This window comes from Phaseolus vulgaris, chromosome 7 (assembly GCF_000499845.2).
Source record: "Phaseolus vulgaris cultivar G19833 chromosome 7, P. vulgaris v2.0, whole genome shotgun sequence".
Classification (NCBI taxonomy): domain Eukaryota; kingdom Viridiplantae; phylum Streptophyta; class Magnoliopsida; order Fabales; family Fabaceae; genus Phaseolus; species Phaseolus vulgaris.
In genome coordinates, this window is record NC_023753.2 from 34,863,692 (window position 1) to 34,887,747 (window position 24,056).

The 24,056-nt window shown below is 29.2% G+C and overlaps 3 protein-coding genes across 4 annotated transcripts; all 3 read right to left on the bottom strand.

Moving 5' to 3' along the window:
* Nucleotides 1-1,281: 1,281 nt before the first annotated feature.
* On the bottom strand, nt 1,282-4,611 carry LOC137830306 (sulfite exporter TauE/SafE family protein 4). Its single transcript, XM_068637570.1, has 12 exons — nt 4,283-4,611; nt 3,766-3,925; nt 3,432-3,632; nt 3,262-3,323; nt 3,077-3,134; nt 2,894-2,949; nt 2,701-2,787; nt 2,568-2,618; nt 2,229-2,468; nt 2,039-2,132; nt 1,753-1,893; nt 1,282-1,648 (listed from the first exon to the last, which is right to left on the bottom strand). Exons 1-12 carry the CDS (start codon nt 4,427-4,429, stop codon nt 1,566-1,568), a joined length of 1,380 nt encoding a protein of 459 aa, XP_068493671.1. The 5' UTR covers nt 4,430-4,611; the 3' UTR covers nt 1,282-1,565.
* A 6,895-nt stretch (nt 4,612-11,506) lies between these two features.
* Nucleotides 11,507-13,865, bottom strand: LOC137830307 (late embryogenesis abundant protein At3g53040-like). Of its 2 annotated transcripts, none has more exons than XM_068637571.1 (2): nt 12,256-13,865; nt 11,507-11,963 (listed from the first exon to the last, which is right to left on the bottom strand). In XM_068637571.1, exons 1-2 carry the CDS (start codon nt 13,651-13,653, stop codon nt 11,736-11,738), a joined length of 1,626 nt encoding a protein of 541 aa, XP_068493672.1. In that variant the 5' UTR covers nt 13,654-13,865; the 3' UTR covers nt 11,507-11,735. The 2 variants fall into 2 exon arrangements, with proteins under 2 accessions (XP_068493672.1, XP_068493673.1); XM_068637572.1 differs by having other exon boundaries at nt 12,274-13,523.
* Nucleotides 13,866-17,353: 3,488 nt separating this feature from the next.
* LOC137830308 (probable glycosyltransferase At5g03795) lies at nt 17,354-21,286 on the bottom strand. Its single transcript, XM_068637573.1, has 4 exons — nt 20,864-21,286; nt 18,922-19,199; nt 18,374-18,707; nt 17,354-18,239 (listed from the first exon to the last, which is right to left on the bottom strand). The coding sequence occupies exons 1-4, from the start codon at nt 21,041-21,043 to the stop codon at nt 17,559-17,561; spliced, it is 1,473 nt and encodes a 490-aa protein (XP_068493674.1). The 5' UTR covers nt 21,044-21,286; the 3' UTR covers nt 17,354-17,558.
* Nucleotides 21,287-24,056: the final 2,770 nt, after the last annotated feature.

Below are 24,056 nucleotides of genomic sequence, written 5' to 3' on the forward strand. Positions count from 1 at the left end.
AATTCATTTGATTCTGATGCTGACGTAGTGAAAAACATCCCTTAAGATGGAGAGAGAAAAATAAAAAATAAAAAAATTTGAAATGACGAGGAAAGAAATAGAAAAAGAATAAAATAACATTGTGATGCATATGGATATCATTATTGGTGCTAAATAATAATTATTAATAAAGTGAAACTAGTTGCTGATCTTGACATGAATGACAGACAGGCTGAGAGACGTCTTTTATTGTTGTTTTATGAGATGTGTTTCATTGATTAATTAGCGTTCATTTATTCTTAACCAGTGGCCAAAAATTAACTCAACATTCAACGTTCAGTTATTGTCTGAGAATTTTGTTTATGCCTCTCGGTTTCTTTCTAAAGTTAAACACATTATTCAATAGACCCAATGATGAGGTGGGATTTGGAAGTGTCTCTTATCACTTACGAGGAGAAACTATGATGTCATAATTGAAAAGGAACATTATAATTACAAAATTATTTTATAATATATACTTGTATGCAACTTTCATTTTACTCAAATTAAACCAAATCGTCACCACTTACCTTCAAAGATAAAAGTTGTTTAAATAAGGCTAAGTCACTGAGGTCAACTTCCAAAGTGTTTCATCAGATCTTCTTTTCCTTCATATGCACAAGAGAAATTGAAACAAACACAATTTTGAAGAGTTACAAATAAAGTATTTTTTTAATTGAAGTTTTCACCTTTGCAAACTTTTTCGTAAGGGACAAATTTAAATATCATTATTATATTGTAGCCAAAAAAGATAGGCTGATACTACTGATTGCAGAACGTGGTCACGTGATCTTTTTAACTCTGACACTCCGTACAGTACACGACAACATTCCAACGATGCATTCCGTATTCAATTTCCACACATAATCTTCACACCAAAATTTCGGTTCATTCAATTTGTTCAAAAATCCAGCTTCAGAAAAAATAAAAGTTCATTTCCTAATCTACTCATTTACGACCAAAATCTCTGATTACGACACCCATATTTATTTATTTGTTCTTGTTCACTTTTATTTTCCTTGAGACCCCTGAGAGACTTGGAAGAGTTTGCATAGCACATGAAGTTATGAACCTCAACAAATTTGGTCCACCAGATATGGTTGCAAATTGAAGAGATAAATATCTAAATAGTTTTATAATTTATATATTGATGTTCCAATAAGTCTTAAAGCATATTGGGCAGATACTGATATTTTAAGATGATCCACTCATTTTACATGAGAATGTCTGCAGAGGTATCTTCATCTTTTCAACATCCAAACATATAAAACAAACTGATATCATTTCCATTATTTATTTTTCTCCATGCAAATTTAATAAAACTGAAAGCACTGTGACATGACATGTGTTAGCGAGGAGCTAACACTCATCCACAGATTTATTCTCTCACAAAGCCTTATTATTGACACTGATGTTCCAGTTGGTCAACTAGGCATTGACCAACATTTGTTAGTGCCATTGTACTACACACTTCATCTTTATTTTCACACCAAATTGGATTTTTCTTTTTTGCTATGCAAACTGCATGCAGTCTAAGATAAGATATATCACTGGCTGGAACAGAAGCCCAAGAATCCCATGAACTCGTGGTTGTTGATCATTTCAATGCTGTTCTCAATGCCAACAACACCTGAAAGAAAGAAAAATGTCACAATCAGACACTTCCATGCAAAATGTATTAACTACATTCATAAGAAAAAAATGTTATCAACAATTTAGGTTGGTTTGCTTTACCCATTGTGAGAGCGCTAGCAAAAATGACACCTGAGAGGATGAATACAATGAGTGATGCTCTCCCAAGAAATGCAACAATTCTTCTCACAAAGAACTGTCCCCAGAAGCCAGCCAAAATAGAAACTGAGGTGAGGTATAATGCTGCAAGAAATACAAGGAAATAGGCTATAGTTATAATCATGAAAGTAATAGGATAACATTAAAATCAAAGTGCTGTAGATTTTTAGTATACTGGCCAAGCAAATTGAGAAAAAGGATTAAAGACTGAAGAGTTTATGTAAATTACCATAAGGAATGGGAAACCTCTTGAGCAGATAGAATTCAACCACAGACAAAGATGAGGAAAACATCATCACAAATGTTGCTGTTGCACTAGCAACCTACAAGATGTGATCAAACACCTTGCAAGTTAAGTTTCTTGAATTGAGATCCAAATTTAACCGTGTTTGTTCAATTGAAAGGGCACATGTATGTACCTGAGGGATGACACCAATCTCTAGAAGAAGAGGGCCCAAAACAAATCCACCTCCAGAACCAAGTAGGCCTCCCACAACTCCTCCTACAATGCCACATATTGCACAAAATGCTAGGTTCACAACAGTCCATTCTATAGAAGCTCCACAGATGCATTCCGAGTTCCCTGTGCTCATTCTCCTTTTGTGCTCCCTGTACAACTTCACTGCTTCATATCCAAACACTAAAAGTGCAATTGGAAACTGGAAGAGAAAGAGAATAACAAGTGCAAGCAAATTAGTTCAATCTCCCTCTACATAATAAGTTGAGTTTATGTGTTTTTGCTTATTTTATAATCTAACCTGCAAACCAAAAAGCACCCAATACCATAAACTGCAGGCCTCTACATCATTCTGCAGACCAAAAATAGACATTACATTAACACAATTAATAGACATGTGAGTGACAGAGAAGAAAGAAGGGTGGGGCACTTGCCTTGATGACTTGAACTAGTAGGAAACCAGCCCACACCACAACCAGTACAACAATCCTCTTCCACCTAAGGTTGAGACATAAAATTTCCTGAACAGTTTTTAGGTGTGAAGAAGGTAAAGTGAGCAAAATTTACATACTCATTTCTGATCAACCAAACTGAATAATTTGTCAAATGTGCCAGACATTTACATACCACAGTTGTCTTCTCTTCTTTAGGAATCAAAGGCTCACATTTTGTTTCGATTCTAACTGCAATTTGAGAAAACAAAAACAACACTCAATTCAGTCAGAGAAAATCCTTAGTGAATAGAAAATTTTGTGTACTATTTACTCTTTTAATTGACATGAAAAGATAATATTGTTAAATTGTACATGCCTGTCCTATCTTCATCATGGCAATTAATCAAGGTCGCTCGTTGCCTGGTCTTTTCTTTCTGCAAAAAAGCAAACAAAAAGTAAACACGGAAAGCTTACAAGTGACTTATTTCCCAAAGAGTAAAAAAATTAGGTTGATGAATTAAAAGAGTTAAAGTCCATAGCCTCAAATCAAGAAATTTTTACCTTGTAAATAGTCTCTTCCCTCCACATCCCGATTCCTTTGAAGAAAGACCTTGAAGAAGTCCCTGCAGAAAAATTAAAACCGATATATTAAATGAGACAAAGACACTCTTCTATAACTATGGCCTATAACTGATTCATTCAAAGAAAAAGATTGGTTCTATTGCACACACCTATAAATAGAATGATGATAAGAACAGTAATAAGCCAGTAAGGGAAGACAACACTGAGAGCAACACCAACTGTGATTCCAAGCATAAGCATAGGCTGAAACAGAAGCGCCAGATCATAGTCTAATATGGGCACCTCTTTCGTTGGATGGTGCACTCTCACATTAAACCAAACAGATGATGCTGATGCCCCCATAATCATACCTGAACATTTACAACAAACAAGTCAACGATTAAGATGTGACCATAAATTTCAACCATTTTTTGAGAACCCATAATCAAGAAAGTAGCACAAAGTACAGAAAGTTAGTCATAAGAGAAAGTGTTAATTGTGTACATTTAGAAAGAGCAGCAGCAGACTTAGTATCAAAGCCAAGAAGCAGATTGAGCATAGGAACGAAAATGCCTCCTCCTCCAACCCCACCAACGGTTCCACATGCTGATCCAAGAAACCCAATAACCGTCGCCAATACAAGTCTCCAACTTGGCTGCAAATCCTACAATCAAAACACCACAACACAATTCAGAATGATTCCTTGTAACTAAAAAACTATCTTTTGAAGCATCAAATATTTAGAATACATTAATAGTAGGAAAAAATCAAATAACTTCTCATGGTTAAAGTGAAACAACAAGTAACCACTTCTGTTTTTCATAGTTTCTTCACAATTTTGTAAAGTATATAATCAATTATGCTTGTTTTTCTAAGACATATCTTGTTCCGTAATTGAACTTCTCAGCACATACTATATGACACAGCACAAGTCTCACATGATTAAACCGTACTACATCATGTTGACAAACATTAACCCTTTTGTTCATAAATCACATATTGAAAGAAGGAAAGTGCTTACAGGCCAAACTCTACGAGTTCCAGAGACACTGGAGGCTAACAAAGTTGCTTTGTGACCATGATAGATATGGTTGGTGAAAAAAAGCGCAGACAGAACAACACAAGAAAAAGCAGATAGGAGATAAACTATGAAGCCTCGTGAAGACATTAGTATGGTGATAGATGAAACAACAATAATCAACCAAGAGAAGATTGTATTGTGTGTATGTTATGTGTTGTTTTGTTGTGTTCCGCATAGTACATATAAGTGGAGGAAAAAAATAACAAATATGAAAATGCTTCTACTTGTCAGTCAAGTGGCACCTTGTTACTGGTCGGTGGTTCATGAATATCAGTTTTGTCACAATCTCTGATTGATTGATTGGTTTTGTTTTTCTTTTATTTTCTTTCTATTTTTATCAATATTTGGTCTAAATCAGAATATCCTCTAAAGTATGAGGATTCCTAATTCATGAGACCTGATGCAATGGTTGGTAAAAAGGGAAAATTTTAGTTTGTAAAGAATCTTCATATTTCTTTCCTTTGATTTATCTTTTGAGAAAACAAACTTATAAAATTATATTTTTTAAGAATGATTATGTGGTAATATTTAAAAAATCTAAGATCCGAAAACTATGTTTCAGTTTGATTTTCCTTTTAAAAATAATAACATTAATTAACTATTTACAACACAATAAGAAAAGGGATGATGATGAGTGGTGAATCTATGAAATGCTTATTTACTCTTTCTGATAATATAATATGTATCTTCAGTCAGTAAGGGTTTGACTGCGGACAAAATAAATAAATAATAAATTAATTAATTAAGAAAGAAGAAAATAATAAGTAAAACATCAAATTACTTAAATTTATGGTAAGAAATATAAAGTTGGAATAAAGGATCAAAAGTTGTTTCTCACCACTCATAAATAATAATATATAACCGTTCCTTCAATGCTTATATGTATGTTTTAGACATAAACATTAATTAAAGTCACAACGTTAACATGTAAAGTATAAGTTCTGTCACAAGAAAGAAGAAGGTTTTGAAAATTCTGCGGTGTTTTATTAAATTGTGAAATTTTATCAAATTACCAATCTCTTCCCTATGTGTGTAGACATTCTGAAATTAAAAAATATTATGAAATTATGAATTTTTTTATAAAAATGAATATAAATATTTTTAAAAATTTCATTGTAAATATTTTTTTATTTATTTTATAGATTTTTTCTTGTAAATAGTTCTTTTAATTTAGAAAAAAATGATAAAAGAATAAAAATTTGTATGCACAGAAAAGGAGAATCTTTTATTAATGTTATAGATTATTATATTATATAAACAGAAATCTGTTATATATATTTTTACTAAATTAAATCCAATATTTTACATTTTAAAAAGAAATTAAATTTATCAAACGACATTTAATAATAATCTATAAATATATTGTTATTATTATATAAAGGAAACTATTATATCATCTAATACTGTAATATCCCAGATTGAGACAAAATCTTTACTCAAATTATTTTTCTATTTATGTTAGGTTTTCATCTAAAATAACTTAATTTAATTTTTATTATGATATTTATTTATTTATGTTTGATAGATAATATAAATAATAAAAAATCAACACTAAAATAATAAAGAGAAAGATTGAGAATAAATATTATAAATATACCCTGCAAGAAAATTATTAAATAGAAACTATATTTTGAGATTATCATTAAATAAAAACTATTTTTGGAAACCAAAATTATTACTTACTATATTTACTTTACTATATTGACTAAATTAGAGATCATCTTATAAATTAAAAAATTATTGGTACCTAAAATAGTTTTTATTATTAATAAAAATTTATAAAATAGTTTCTAAATTGATATTTAACTATTAGCTACCAAGATTTTAGCCGCTAACTATTTATGTTCTAAATTAGTGTTTATTATCCGTTTAGAAAATAATTTAAAATCTAAAATATGAGTAACTAAAACTTTGGTAACTAATTTAGATACAAATTTAGAAACTATTTTATAATATTTTATTAATAATAGAAATCATATTAGATGTCAATAATTTTTTAGTCTCTGAATTGATATATAATATAGTCAACTAATTATTTTTTATCTCTAAATTTAGTTACTATTTCATGATTTTCTTGTGGTGATAACTACACAATAAAAATTAAAAAAAAACTATGTAAAAAAGAAAAAGATATAAAGAAACAAACAAGATGAAAAATATTATTTTTATTATTCACATCTGATTATGTTTATGAATAATTAGTTAAAAACTAATATGATTTATAATATATATAATTTTGTAAAAGTATTACTGAAAAATTTGTGTAACTGTTATCTTTGAAAAGAGATATTTAACTATTTTAAAATAAAGAAAAATTATTCACTATTCATTTTATTAAATAAATAAATTTTATTCATCAAAGGATAAAATTATCTAATTACAAGATAATATCAAAAGAATTTACCAAAAGTGTATCTTATTTTATATAATGGTATATTAAAAAAAAGTATTATTGAATTTCTATAAAAATATAGAAAATATATAATAAAATAGTTATATTTATAATTTTTCATTCTAGTAACTAATATTTAAGGTTAGTAATATTTGACATATCATAAAATCAATAAAATTAATAATGTTTGTAAGAATAAAAACAGTAAAATAACAAATACACACAAAAGGAAAACAGTTAGATAATACAATCTCTATTAATTAATGGATAGAAAAGAAAACAAAATATTTATACTCAATAACACAAAATCCAATTTCTTTTAGATACGGTTATAAATTTTATTATTAATACTAGCGGGAACACCTACACTCACGTACCTGTATATCCGCATTTTTCATTTTTACTATTTATATATTCATATAATTTTAATAAATATTAAATTATATGAGAAGATATGTAAATTATCTAAATGCACCATTGATAATAGTTTTATTAAGATTTTATGTTAATTTTTTTATATTGTTTTTGAATATTAAATTTTGATTTAACTTGGGTGTAATCTTTAAAATTAAGGTTTAAAAAAATGGATCAGCAAACAATGTCAAAACATAATGCTGGTTGTATGTTGGAAGTTGTAGAATCTATCACCATATCAATTGAATCCCCATCTTCAATGACAAAGAAGTTGAAAAAAAATAAAATAATAAACTAAATACAAATTACCAAACTTCCAACTTATGTAATATCTATTAGATCAAAACATAAGTAGACATAAAAACTTTGCCCGCAAAGCTGGGCTTAGGATTCATACAAAAATATAAAAAAAAAATTAAGAAAGCAATAGAAACAAAAATGTTCAAATCCTATAATAATGAGACACGTCTCTTGCTTCGAACGCTTTGGGACTAAGATGGTGATTGAAGAGGGACTAAGATGGGTGAGAATAGGAGAAGAACATGGAGCGTGAAGGAAGAAAGTTCAAAATGTGTCAAAATTTATAGCATTTTTTTTCTTTGGATGCAATTGGTGAAAACTACGCTCAACTACTCCTTGTAAGGGAGTGGATGTAACTGGTGAAAACTACCCATTCGTAAGAAAGGGGATGTAAATGGTGATGGTGAAAACTATTGAAGAAAGTGGTAACCGCTCAGTAATAATCAAATTGTTCACGTTAGGCCACTACTCACATTTCATAATATTTATTTCTCTCTCATAAAACAGACACTCCCTCTTATTATGCAATTAATTTCAAATATTTTATTAAATTTATTTCTCTCTCGACACTCTCTCATTATGCAATTAATTTTTAAAATAAATTATCTCTTTCAATTCATAACCACAATTAAATATTAATATAAGGATAAAATGAGAAAAAAAATTAAGAGCAGTTAAGAGGAGGAATAAGAAATGACACAATGATCATAATACAATAATAAAATTAAATATTAATATAAGGATAAAATAGAGAAAAAAATTAAGAGCAGTTAAGAGGGGAATCCCCTTGTATATAGGTATAGATTATATATTAATATGTATAGTATAAGTTACAGATATTTTCACGAATATTGTTTACCTAACGTAGTTTAGTTATTTTTAAAAGTCATTATTCCCCAGACTTGTGAATACCAGAAATCATGTTTATTAGTATCAAAAAAAAAAAATCTCTAATTTTTTTCTTGATAAAATATTTTGCAGTTCATTAGGTGAATTTGATCCTCTTAGAGATTAATTTCACTCGTACCATCTCTTTCAAAAGAGTTTTGCTTTTTTTCTTATTTCACAAATTGAACACAATTTTTTGTTTAATATATAGTACATACATCAAATGATTGATGAGGAGAAATAACCCAACCTAAAAGCAGCACAAAGCTTTAAATGCAGAAATGTCAATAAACATAAATTTGTTTTATGAGTATATTTTTTTTTTATATTCTAAGAAGTAGACATGTGCTTATGCAGGCCTATATTGAATTATTATAATTTTTAGTTTTTAAGACAAATTAAAAATAGAATACTAAAAGAATATAAAATAATAATAATAAGAAGGAGGTTCATTATAGTTCTGAAATAGGTTTTTCAGAGAAGGGTTATAAAATAGTTAACCTTATTGCTAATGTTTTATTAAGAAATAAAACATGAAATATAGATTGCACAATGTGACAGAAAAGAAAAAGAGTTTATTTTATGTATATATTTTCAAACTGATTTGTTTGGATGACCTATAAGAGAATGGTTGAATACTAAAATTAAAATTATTTATTAATTATAATATATTTTTAATTTTTGTATGTTATTGTTCATTTTATTTATATGATAAATGGATTGCTTTCTTCTGTTTTTTTACAATAAGTGTCTTTATAATCTGAGAATTTTTGGATGTATGTGTTTTGTCTTATTAACTTCTAAACAAAACAAATATAAACTTGATCACAGGGCATATAAATACATATTTTCTTAGTTTTAAACAAGGAACAAAATGATATATTGTTATAAATGTTTAATTATTAAAAGAATTTTTCATCTATATTATTTTTATTAATGTTTTGTCTGTCCTATACATGATAACAATCAAAAAGGTACACGAGAAGATGAAGAACACATAACTATGATAACACTCATAATGAAATTTATGAAATCCACAATAAATGAAAAAAATCATGTTGAAGAGAAAGGCCTGAGATGATACACCAGAGTCAGAAGAACATCAGACAATCACCATTAACTCATGTCTCCATCCAACAAAGAACTAAAATAAAATAAGGTATGTTATCCTATTGATTCAATGATATCTTATAAAAAATTAACACAAAAATAACTAAATTATACTCTTTCTATTCATCTCAAACTAAGTCACAATGTTATGATGAATGACTAGAAGTAATGAAGGTTGAAATGAAAGTTCTTTAGGTTAATAATACTTGGGAAAATGCAGATCTTTCTCACCACAAAACACCTATTTGACTGCAAATGGGTGTACAAAATTAACATAAAAATAGATTGAAAGATATAAAACAAAACTTCTAACAAAGGGCATTGACTACATGGAAACATATTTACTTGTGGCTAGACTCACTACCATATGAACCAATCTGCTATAAAAGACTGGCACCTTGAGAAACTTGATGTACACAACACATTTTTGCATGGTGATTTACCAGAAGAAGTGTACATGACTTTGCTCCTAGATATTACCATTCCAAAATCAGATTTTTTGTCTGGCCAAATTGTTGTACGACTTAAAACAAGGAAGCAAAACAATGGCATGAGAAACTTATCTCTTTTCTTCATACTACTAATTTTATATTCAATCAAAGACAGATCATTCTCTCTTTATCAGAAAAACTTAAACATCTTTCATCTCCCTCCTTATATATATATATGATATATTACTTGTTGAAAATAACATGAGAGATATTGAAATTGTTAAGAGTTCTTTAAACAATATTTTTAAAATAAAAGATTTAGACCGTTTAGAGTACTTTTTTTTGCATGGAAATTACTAGAAATAAAGAAAAAATACATATCTGTCAAAAAAAATGTTCTCGATGTTTTAGTTGATCCAAGTATGTTGAGTGCAAAACATGCAATCACACTAAGAAGAATGACAATGACACTCTGTTTCATCAGAATATGTCTATATATATCTATATATGATGCAACTTCATATCGAATAATCATTGAAAGGTTGTTGTATTTAGTTAATACCAGACCATATATTATTTTTGTGGTGCAGTTTCTCTTCTCAGTTAATTTGTGCAAGCTCCATTAAAACTCATCACCAAGAAGTTTAACGAATTCTAAGATATATCAAATCTTCATTCGGGCAAGATATGTTCAATGCTAAGAATTCTGATATTCAAATTAAATTTTGATTGGAGAATCCAGATATCATGGAAAACAAAAAAAGTAAACCACCATATTCGGGTCTTCTTCTGAGTCAGAATATCGAGCCTTAGTTTGTTTACTTGCTTGAAGACATGTGTGTTACGTGGCAAGCTTATTTTGTGAACATATAAAATAGAAAAACAACTTTCATGGACTAACTACATTGATATAGATTGTGTCATGTGGTTAGAGAGAAGCCTTTTTCATCTTCTAACAGATCAACCTGCAGATCTTGATCAAGCAGATCTTCTCATTAAGCCTCTCACTAAGCCTTTTGATGGTGCAGGTTCTGTTTTAAGCTTGGTGTTTTTTATGTACTCACTAATTCTTGTATCTCAAAATCTATGACTATTCTATCAAATGACTCCACTATAAAATATACACTAAAATAAATTACCACAAGAAAATTGGGTCAAAAATCAATTTATAACTATTTTTAATGTTTTTTACCAAATCGAGTAAATAGTAAAAACAGAAAAACATATGCAACAAATTCATTATGGAACAATAGTTTCCAAAACAGGTAAAATAAACCTTCAATCATTTTGAGAACAAGTTTTTGCATTTAAAATGTTCTTGATGGCTTTGAATCACCAACGTCAAGAGAAAGACAAAGAGAAACCAAAAACACCAATCATCAACGCTTATACATACGAAAAATGCCAATACCTTTGTTTGATGATAGGGTTTCAGATCCAAATGTATGCTTCTGAATCCACATTTCTTCAATTTGCCACTAATTTAAGACAGTTGGATGCTAATGTAGTAGACTGATATAAAAGTTAATATATATCTCCATTTTGTTAATGGATTGATTCAAAATCCAATTATTGTATATGATGTAGGCAAAGAAGTTTTAGATGAGATGAAGAGCTTGCATTGAAGTGTTGCACAAAGAACGGGCACAATGTTTATTGTTGTTGTAATGGTACCATGGTCACCATATGAACCTCTAGAACCAATACACATTTTGAAGAGAATCAAAACAAGAAAACCAAAATTTAAACAAACAACTTTTGATCACATAACATATACTCCAAATACACTACATAAACTGCACATATATATAGATATTGTGCATTGCACATAATATGATACTATATACCAAGTATCACATTATTTCTTTTTTACGATCTCCTCATCATGGAAGCGTCCCACATCGTTGAAGGTCTGTCCCGCATTCTGATCCGCGGCTTTCAGTGTATCCGCTATTGCCCCTGGTCGAGTCTCTTCCACTTTCATCACCACCTTATCTGCACGCCCCTCAGATATATCTTTGTACCCTTGTAGCTTTAGATCCTCCAGTTTCCTCCTTGCATCTTCATCTTCACCTCTCACATTCCCCTGTGTCACATCATATCACATCCATAACTTGTCAATTTTTCTCAAACATTCACAATTAGTCACATATACACAAAACTGCACCCACATAAGGTGCCAATGCAATGTGTTTTGGCTTCCAGATTTGCTCCAAATCAAAGTTTTAGTCCCTAAATTCACAAATGCATATAATGTGTTCCATTCTTAAAGTGATTTTGATCCTTGTGATTGAAAAAAAGAATACGAAAACTTCAATAGAACTTGAACAGATTCTAAGACATGTTAGGCTCAACAAATTTAAAAGAGAGAGTGAGACCTTGGTTTTGTCCCTTGCCTGTGCAGTTTTCTGTTTTGCTGCTTCTGTGGTTTCTGCAGCCTTGTCCTTCATCTCCGCAGTCTTGTTATTTGCTGCCTCAGTTGCTTCCCAGGTCTTGTTCTTTGCTGCTTCAGTTGCATCCCAGGTCTTGTCCTTCATCTCCGCAGCCTTATTCTTCGCTGCCTCGGTCGTTTCAGCAGTCTTGTTCTTTGTTGCATCAGCAGTTTCTGCAGCCTTCTTCTTTGCTGCCTCAGTCATCTCAGCAGTCTTGTTCTTTGTTGCCTCCGCAGTTTCTGCAGCCTTGTCCTTCATCTCCCTACCCTTATTCTTTGCTGCCTCAGTCGTCTCAGCGGTCTTGTTCTTTGTTGCCTCGGCAGCTTCAGCAGCCTTGTCCTTCGCCGCATCCTTCATCTCCGCCGCTCTATCCTTCGCGGTCTCTGCCGTCTCCGCTGCCTTGTTCTTGGCAATCACTGCGGATTCCGAGACCTTCTCTTTGGTTTCCTCTGTCTTGCCGCTCAAGTATTCCACAGCTTTCTTAGCAGCTTCCGTAGCAGAATCCTTCAGCTCCCCAAGCTTCTCCATAGCAGTGTCCTTCCCTTCTTTCGTCTTCTCCGCAGTGTAATCCTTGTACTCTCCCAGCTTATTCACTGTAGCATCTTTTCCTTCCTTAGCCTTCTCAGCAGCATAGTCCTTATACTCCCCACCCTTCTCCAGAGTCTTGTCCTTCGCTTCCTTCGCCTTCTGAGAAGCATAATCTGCGTAGTCCCCAGCTTTTGCCATTGCTGCATCCTTTGCTTCCTTCGCCTTCTGAGAAGCACAATCTGCATATTCACCAACCTTGGAACCGGTTTCGTCCGTGGCAGGAGAATCGTAGATCCCAGGCGACTTGGCGACGGATATGTCTCTCACTTCCCCGGTTGTCACGTCATCAGGTTTGATATTAACATCATGAATCACCTCTGTGGTGCATGATTTCGCAGGAACTGAATCTTTCTTCCCAACCACCGCTTCTTGCACCGCCTTCAACATGGACCCTATCACACCACGCTTTTCTTCATTGTTTAGCTGTTCCACAACGCCCACATCTTCACGATCTCTCTCTCTGTTGGCTTGTTCAAGCTCTTTGGCAGCAATTTTCGAAGCTGCCTCAGCTCGTTCCTCGTGTTGCCTCGATGCCATTGAAAATCTGTTTGGTTTTGTGACAGTATTTGCACTTTGAGTTGGAAGTTTGATCTGTGTATAGGATATGATATGGAGATGTTGAGGAGTGGAAGCAGGAGTTGATGGTTTATATGAGTGAACGGAATGAGAAATGGAAAAGGGAAAGGAGAGGGTAGAGTGACACGTGGGTGCAAGGGAGAGCAAGAGCAGTGGAGGTGGACATGTGGATGCAGGCATGGTTGCAAGGTGTGACACGTTAGCAGGAGATGGTTCTTGGTGGTGACATCTAATGTTACGTAAATGATATGATGATGTGCATGTATTTGGATTAAACTAAGGTATATGAGTATTAAGTGGTTGTTCGGTCCCTTAGAACCTGACATCATCACATGTTTCATGAACCTGCCTATAGGTAACTCTAAATCGTGGCATGATGTTAGGTGAAGGAGTAACCAAATCGAAGAGTTAAACGATTCCTCTTATCACTATTATATACATTCTTGTTTAACTCTACATATATAGCAGAGGATCACAAACATTTTTCTCTAAGCTTTTCTTTACCAGAGACTTCTATTCATGTTTTTTCTTTTCTCCTGTTATAAGCTTTTCTTTACCAGAGACTTCTATTCATGTTTTTTCTTTTCTCCTGTTATAGTTTAGTATGAAGGCATTTTTCACAGACTCGATATTATTTATTTTTTGAAAACAGATATAACTTTTTTTCCATTTCCGTGTTTCTTTCTATTTATGTACTCCAATTTCGAAATACACAAACAGTACTCTGTTTCTGCGTATGTATTATTTAAATATAGAATTAAATATATTTTTCTTCCCGAACTATAATATAAATTAATTTTTATTTTTATTTAAATTTTATATCATTTAAATACTTATAATATGAAAACAATTGAAATTGGTTATTTTGTATGTGAAATAATTATTAGTTTTTTTTTTTAAAGATTGATAATTTTTTTAAAATTTATTATTTTGATTGCATATTGATATTCATTATAACTACTTTCAATAGATTGATGAAGTGAAATATTTTATAAGTGTCATATTTCATCGGTTAAATTTGTGTTAATTTCAAGATTCTAAAAACAAATTGAGATGAAAGGGCAAAATGAGAATATATAAGATAAAAAAAAAAGGATGAAACGCCTAAGCCAAAAGCCTCCAAAGGATCTTATCCAAGCGAACTCAGTCATGCCCAAGCGAGACCACTCTAGAGACTTTGGACTTGAACCAATTCTACACACAGAAAGACTCATTCCAATCATTTCCATACCAAAAACACCTAGATGATTTGAAGTTTGGACTAGGGACGAAAATCAATTTCGTGTTACAGTACATAGACAAAAAAAACTTATTTAACCCTATAAATATACTTCTTTTTCTTATTTTTTTTTCTTGTCATCTAATTTAAATTGTTTTTGGTACAAATATTGGTATTTGTTATCATAAAATAAAAAAATATGGTTATGATGATATAATTTTCTTTTCTGGTTAAACATTTACTTATGACATGCTCTATGTATCTAGAGACTTAAACAAACATCAATAAATTTTCGTAATTAAAACTCATTGTAATTGAAACTCAGAGACTCGATCATTGCAAGAAAACGGGAATATTAGTTATGTAACATTTATGTCGGCCAAGAGTAGGACGCGAATTGCGTCAGCCAAACGAACAAAAAGTCGCCACAACAAATATGTTGTGTGAGGCAGCTAAAAAATGGAGGACACTAAGAGAAAGTGAAAAAAAAAATACTGCATCGATCATTGACGCATAAAGCATAAATAATTTGGAGTATGTGTCGGCCGAGGCCGACAATACATGTTTAGATTATTTGATAGTTCGGCTAGCTACATAAATATAACACTTTTAAATTTGTTTATTGTATGTATATTTTTATTATATGTATAGATTTATTTATTTTAAATTTATTAATCATATAATAGTGTAATAAATATTTAAATTTATTAAACATATAATAGTTATAATATTATAGGATTTGTTTACATAGTTAACATTTACTTGTATTTAAAAATCATTTGTATTACAAGTATTTGTAAAAGGGATAAGTTTCAAGGATGATTCAAGAAATTGCTTTTTTCTTTCTTTCTTTAATGGTATCTCGTAATAATTCACTAGATTATAGACTTAGAAGTTGAGGTTTTAAAAGAAAGGTAAGGAATCTATTTTTTTTTTTACTTTTATAAAATATTCTTCAAAATAGTACTTTTTAAATTACTATAAAAATTTATTAATTTTATTTGCTGTACAAATGTTTAAAATAATTTGGGATAACAGGAAAGTTATATATTATCTTAATTAAAAGGATTAAACCTTCTATAGTTAGAAATAAAAATATTTTACATTTATGCCAAAAAATGCTACTAAACCCATGAGCACATTGTTTTTAGATATCTTCATTAAAGAAACATTGACTCAAATATCATTTGTAATTTGTAATAACTAATAAGTCTGATGGAGTTTTTTTATTAAGAAATTATTTTGTTTAAAATATTTATTATATATAATTTAAAAAGAAATTAAAAGTTGATGGGTGTATAAAATAAATAGTGCTGCATAGAACAACTCATGAGCAGCAAAATGGGCCCAAAATTTTCAAAAATATGTTGCAAATAGTAAAGTGATGAGTATATAAAATAAATAGGGACTGTATAGAGTAAAAATAATAGACAACAAAATGGGCCTAAGTTTTTTAAAATATGTTACAAATAGTAAAGTGGAGAGTGTATAAAATAAATAGGAGCTGCATAGAGTAAAAGTCATCAACAGCATAATGACCCGTTTTTAAAAAATATGTAGCAAATAGTGAATAAAATTAGGCAATTTCTCCCTCCACCATATCAATTTCAACATGCACCCAATCAACTCTAGAAAATGACAAAAATACCCCTCCTAAATAACGAAAATAACCTTACATAAAAATGGAAAAAATTATTTTTGAAATTTTTATCTGAAATATTTTGGATTTCATTTTTCGGAACATATTTTTGAATTCTGAAATTTTTTATCCAGAATGTATTTGTAATTTTGTGTTTAGAATTTTTTTTCCAGTATGTATTCTTTTATTTCTCAATTATAATTATTATTTTGGAATTTTTAATTTGGAATAAGGGTAGTTTTGGAAATTTAAAAAATTGATATGGTGGAGGTTAAAATTGATATGGTGCAGGAGGGTAGCTTTGAAAATTTAAAAAATTGATATGGTGGAGGTTAAAATTGATGTAGTGCAGGAAGAATTTGCCATAAAATTATTAGAAGAAGAGTTTTCTTCTCTGTAAACGTGGATAACTTGAAAATCTATACCCACACAAAAATTCATAAATTTGAGATCAATTTTATCACAAATATTTTTTAGAAAATAAAATAAAATTCATAAATTGAAATTAATTTGTATGTATGTCAATACAAATATTTCTTAATATTTTATCTAAAACTTAACTTTTATTTAGTATATAAATCACTTTTATTTAGTATATAAATCACTTTTATTCTATAATTTTATTTTTTTTATTTAAAAATATTTTATATAAAAAGTTTATATTAAAACGTCCTGTAGTCATCCTAAGAAAACAAAAGAGATGTTATGTTTCCTTAAACCAACTGTCCCTTCCTTGTGTCAAATGAGATGTTTTAGAGTTGTTAAAATTTCATATGATGTTCCAAAATCTACCTAAGGAGACAAACCATATTTGTACCAAAATCTGTGTTCCAAAATTGTGGTATTTTTTCAAAATTTTTTGAATAATTGAACTGGTAAAAGGATTTTTAGAGGACATGAAACAGCTATGGTTGTTTGTTTATAGAAGATAAGCAATATTTTTTCTTAGTTAATTACCTGAGAGAAATGATAACAAAAATAAAACCTCAAATGTTGCAATGAAAACAAGAAACTAAAGAGAGTAAAGCAAATGCAAACATTGATATAAATGAAAATCAAAGATAGAGTTTGTCCCATAGTTTTAGTCTTGTGATTAAACAAGACAAAACAGACAAAACACAACAGAAACAGACAAAACACAACAGAAACAGACAAAACACAACACCAATACAGTATTATTGTGAAAGTGAAACTGCATTGAACGATTCATTAAACATAGCCAAGCCATCACTGACTTCCAATGCTTTGATCATGGTGAACTTCCAAGTTGAGTCTCCTAAGCCACACAGAGTGAAGGATCATGTGAAACACATCGAAACGCTTGGGTGGAGAATGTACTTCAAAGTGCCTTCCAATTTGTTCCACTCTTCTCTGCATTCTTATATATTGTTTTGGAGGAATACTCATCAATATCTCCTTCAAGTTAGGAATGTCCTTCACCGAAACCTCAACTGAAAATGACTTCCAATTCAAAACATCACTGAAAGGAGGGACAGAGTGCTCAGAAATGAACACAGGAACACAGCCAGTGTAAATTGCCTCCACCACTCTAGGGCTAGCCCCCTCATACCCACTAGGACACAGGCAAAACTTGCTCTTCCTCATCATCTCATGGTAAGAAATCCCCTTTGGAAGATACTTGAGAATCTGAATATCTTCATCCTTATTTTCCCAATGTTTAAGAAGAACTGGTGCAATGGGGCCATGAACTCCCCCTGCAAAGAAAGTCAGGATTGAACGTTTAGATGCAGATTGCCCACCAATGAACCTTATTGAACTGATTTTGAGATTGATTTCAGGAAATGAGACATCCTTTGCAGGCTTAAATCCTTCAGATGTGTTGGCATTACAAAGTACACGAATAGAGTTCTTGTGCGGAGTAGGTAAGGATAATGATGTCCCTCGGCACTAAACACACAAAAAAAACAATGAAAATTAATATATACATGTAATCATCTAAATATCTGAAGCAAACATAAACAAATTTTAACTCTAAATATTTATGCCTTTTAAATCAACAATGCAAGGAAAGTTAGAGGTACCATGTCATGGCAAGCAAGGGTGAAGTGATCTGCTCCAAGACTTCGATTCCAATAAGGATATCTTGCTGCAATGACACTGACATAATCTGTGGCAGTTTTCTTCACGGGACTTAAGTCTTGTGAGACTCCTTCATACCCATATCCAACCCTAGGGAGGAAAAACACATGTGCTTCCTCGGGATCTTTAGTTCGAAAATGGTTATTCATTTCAATAGCATGCATGAAGTTACCCTCCATGGAGTATTTGCTTTTGCATGGTGCATTGTGGAAAACTGGAGGCTCCCCTTCTCCATAGGAAAATACTTTAAACTGTTTCTCCATTTCTAAGTAGCTCCTGTGGTAGCAACACAGTTTAAGAACAGAATGATTAATGAGTAGTTTGTTATGAACAATGAATAGAACAAGAAAATGCATGAGTTCTTCTTTGCTTATGGTGTTGAAAGAATTGATATGCACATATGGTCTTTCTCCATATTGATTGGGATTTAATATTACAATACATATTTTTAATGGGTCACTATGACCAACAATGCATGGAATAGTTGTACCTGTGAAATGCCTTAGCATTCCAATACATTGGACCTTTGGGAACATAATCTGAATCTGGTGTTCCGGTCCCATTTCTGGCTTCTCTGATTGCAGCTCGAGCTTGTGCCAAACCAATCTCGATATTATCTAAGATGGTTGACTCTCCATTTTGCTCATGAGGTAGGTGAGGTTCACTAGATTCATTCACAGAAGTTTCGAAAGCATTCAAAACTTTAGTCTCATCCAAGTTTGATAGATTGAACGAAGGTTTGGAGAGATTGAAAACTTCTGTTTGATTCTGTTCAAACAACACAAGTAAGTGATTTTAGTTAAACTATCAAATACTAAGATTTCAAATGCTAGAATAATATACAAAAGCTTAAAAAAAGTTTGAAACTTGATTTTCATAATAACCACACTGTTAGCATGATGAAGTGATGAATGGTAGATGTCTTATAAGTGGTTTCTCTATTCTTGATGCCCCATAGGTTTCATAGACAGATTATTTAGAATTAGTTTGAATAGTTTTAAATGAATTAAAATTTATTTATATTTAATCTCTATAACCCTCAAAAAGAGATATTTGCAAAAATTTGACATAATTATTTGTTCTGAATTTAAAAGAAAAAAAAATCATATATCAACCAGATTGGATTTAAAAAAAAATTAATAATTTTTTTTCAGCAAAAAATTTTAATCATAATATTTTTTTAGCCAAATAATGTTTTAAATAATAAAAGTTTAGACTACTTTTCAAAACAAAACCAATTTTAGACTCTACAGAAGTTAGTAATAGACTCTTATTGATAAGCTTATGTCATTTTTACTTTTAAATTGTTTTTATACCTAAAATAAAAGGAAATAAAACATTTACTAGCATTTTGTCAAAAATATACTCCTTCAATTCTAAAATAGTAGTCTTTTTAGTAGTTTTTTTTTCTTCTAAAACTGTTATATTTTAATTATGATCAAAACTGAACAACTAAAAATAATTAAAATTAATAATTTTTTTATTTTATATAATAAAACCAAATCAAATTACTTATTATATTTAAATATAATTTTATATGTTTGAATTAATTATCAACATTAATAAAAAATATAAATATATATCTTAAAGTATGATACTTGATTTTGTATTATAATTTTTAACTATAAAATTATATAATTTATTTATAAACATCCAAAAATATTTATAAATATAATAAAGTTATTTAAAAAATTATAACATGTCTTTTCATCTAATTTTTTTATTATAAAGTACTTAATAAAATTACTATATATATATATATATAAATTAAGATACAAAATATTAGACTGTTAAATTTTGTATTAAATTAGGACTGAACAAAATAAAAATATATTTAACTTTTATTTATAAATTACAAATATTTTTATGTTTATTTTCATTATTGTGAAATAACATTAAATAAGTCACTGTAAAACAGTGTAAGTAAATTGATTTAAAATACAACTTTGCAGATCTAAATAATAAAGAAGTAAATCTACTATAACAAGATTCAAGATTCATTTGGTGTTTTGTTACAAGAACATCTCATTCTTTTGTCATAAAAACACCAGAAAAACTTAGCTCTACTCATCCATGGTTACTAACATAAATCTCAATCACCTTCAAACAAATGATGAGAAATGTTTATTTTATAAATATGGTAATTCAAAACTTGTAATGTATTATTATTATTAATTAGAAAAAAATGGAGAGAATAAAAAGAAAGAGGTGACATTAATCAATTCATATTACATTTTCATTTGATTATCCTCTCTATCTTATGAATAAACAAGTATTATCCTAGTTTGTTTTTGCATGCAGAAAAAAAGAAGTGAGTATTCCCTGTATCCTCATTTGTTGAGTATTATAATAATCATTCTAAAAACTACATGAAAGAAAATCACCATTAATATTCAAAGACTAAAAGCATGGAAGAAGAAGTGAGGTCTTACATATTGATCGAAGGTGGAATTATATGAACAGCTTTCAACAAAACCCCATTTGCAAAGATGTTTTTTCTTCTCAGAAGCAAGTAATGTAAGTATGAAGAAAGGCACTATCATCATGATAACCTTCAACATTAAAAGGTCTCCTGAAAGCCACTCTGCACAATTCCATTTTTTATCACTCATTTCTGATAACCCAAGTATCTCAGTGTATGGTTTTGCAAGAACAAGCACAACACACTAAGTCTATTTAACAAGCACCACAACCACCTTTTGATTCATACTACAGCTGTCTCGGATTCTTCACCACCAGTTACATTTGATGGTAGCAGAAGAAATTATTGTATGTAACTGTTTGGTTTTGTCGTCTCTTTTTTACCCAAAAGAGATGCGAAATGAAGGAAACTTTAGAATCCAAAGCAGTGAATTACGGTTTAAAATTATTTTCATAATGTGACTTTAAGCAAATACCCGAGAGTGAAATCTCAATTTTACATATTTTTTAGTGTGATAAAATTATATATTGAATTTTATTACCATCTTAATTTCAAAATAAAAATATGTAAACACAAATCAATTTTCAATAATTAATTTTAATAAAATTAAAATCTTTCAAAAATCTATTTTCAAATACTTACTTTGATGTTTGAACTCGTTTGATGTGATGTTTAGAGAGACAGTTCACGTGATGACACAAGTATTTCCTCTCAAGTGTGAACAAAATTTAGATTATATTTGTTGATTATATTTGTTATACATAGTTAAACTGTTTAATATTCTTTTAAATAATGTTTAATATGATTTTTAATTATTTGATAATATGGATTTATTACTAACAATATTTAAAAGTTAAAACTATAAAATATTATTTAAGTGTAATTTTCTTATATGAATTTTTATGTGTATATATGTACATAAAGAGAACAACAATAAAAATATACATAACGAACTTCTTCTTCTTTTTATATTAATGTAATAGTGTACAGTGCGAAAGATTCTCATATTAAGTTTTTTTCTTTGTTTTTTTCGTTTAGACGTGTCGTTTCTGCATGTATGATTTTCTCAACGTGTCGTTCTAATATTGAGGTGAAGATCAAGAAACATGCAATGGGCGAACAAAAAGAGAATTCAGAAGTTCTTTAACATATCTATTGTTTCTGCGTGAAATTTCATCAGTGGTCAATTTTCTTACCGAATCTGATTCCTTTATCGGGTATGATTCCTTGTAAGAAAAATTTATGCCACTAGCAATTTAAAATATTAAAATATTGTTGCATAATTTAAACATTAATAAATTTAATATAATAGTGTATAATTAGATTACATAAATTCTATCGATTGACCAGTAAAAGATATATCAAATATCTTAGGTTTTGTATAGAATCTATTTACATAAACTATATAAACTCTTTACTCTTTAGAATGTATATTTATATTTTTAATAAAATCATATTTATCTTTGTTAATTTTTAAATAGGTATTCACCTTTTTAAGTTTTAATAAATCATATTTATTTATATTTTAATAAAATGACACTGGCTTATTTTATTTAAAGGCTAGCTTCTTTAATATACTATTTTTATTATTTTGTTTCCTAATTTTTTTTTATGTTCCTCTAATATAATATTACATACTTCATTACTTCAAGTATTATATTTAAGCACGACTGGTTTATAGACTAATTAATTAAGGGAGAGTAACAAAAGAATTACAAATTTATTCATTATATTTATATAATCTTGTTATTAGCTAAACTAAATTTGATATTATTTTGTTATGTATTCTATTAAGAATTTTTTGTTTTGTTTTACTATGCATGCCTCTTCTATCTTGCTTTAAGGATTAGGAAAATTTTGAGTTTATAAGCTAGACTGAATTAGTAATTGAGTATGCAGAAAATATTATGTAAAGATTATTTTATTGTATATAATCATTTGAATCTTCATTAAAGAATAATAATTCATGTTCGTGCCCAACGGCATGTTACTTATACTTGGTGTTAATTCATTCGGTTTTTGGTGTTTTTGTCTTTTGATACCTGTTTTAGTTTTGTGATAGGGTGTCTACAATTATACTTCGATACTTAAATTATATTTAGGGTACATATGAATAAAAAGTTATAGATTCATTATCTTTTAATCTTGGAGTATTTACTATTTATAATGATTGTATTGGACTTTTACCTATATGGATAATTAAGCTAGACTCATATATATTCAAGTGTCTCTAATAATGATTTGTGGATTGTTTACTATTTAACCCTTGTTAATTATGATATTGAGTCACTAATCTTGGAATAGTCGAGTTTGACTGAGATATCAAATATTAACAAAGGATATGGATACAAGGCTTTTAGAAGGAAACTAATATGAATTTTTTTTATTTTTTATTATTTTTAGTTGTTTAACTTTGTACACGTGTTTAGCTTTTATTGTGTATTTTTTTATTTTAGTCTTTATTGACTATTTGTTTAACATTTTGTCTCTTTAACTACACCTAAAATGAGTGTGTATTGCTTGTATATATTCAAACCTTCTACTTTGATTTAAGTAGAGAAAAGGGGTGTTGATATGTTGACACTGTCAACAATCACTACAAGAAAAGTAATTTACCTACGGACATTGTGTTCGTGGGTAATTGACAATTACCCACGAACTGCAGTTTGTAGGTAATGTTAATATACTTTATTTTTAAAATTTTAATTATTATTTAAATATTTTTTTTTATTTTCAATTATTATTTACATATATTATTTTTTGCAAATTTTTATGATTATTTTTATCAATTATTATATATGATATGACAATTATAATTAATGTTAGAACTAAACTGCAAGAGGTTGGAGTCCCTTGAAGAATTTTCATAAGCTTTAACCATTACACCAGTCAAGTTTTGTTGTCATGTTATGATTATTATTATACTTATGAGTATAATTATCAATATTAATATAATTAATAAAATAAAAATTAATAACATTTTTCATATATTTAATATTATTATTATTATTAATATTATTAAATATTCTTAATAATATCAAATATTCTTAATATTATTAAAATTCTTAGTATTATTAAATATTAATAATATTATTATTATTAATATTATATAATATTAATAATATTTTATAATATTAATAAATATTATTAAATAGTATTAATATTATTAATATTATTAAATAGTATTAATATTATTAAATAGT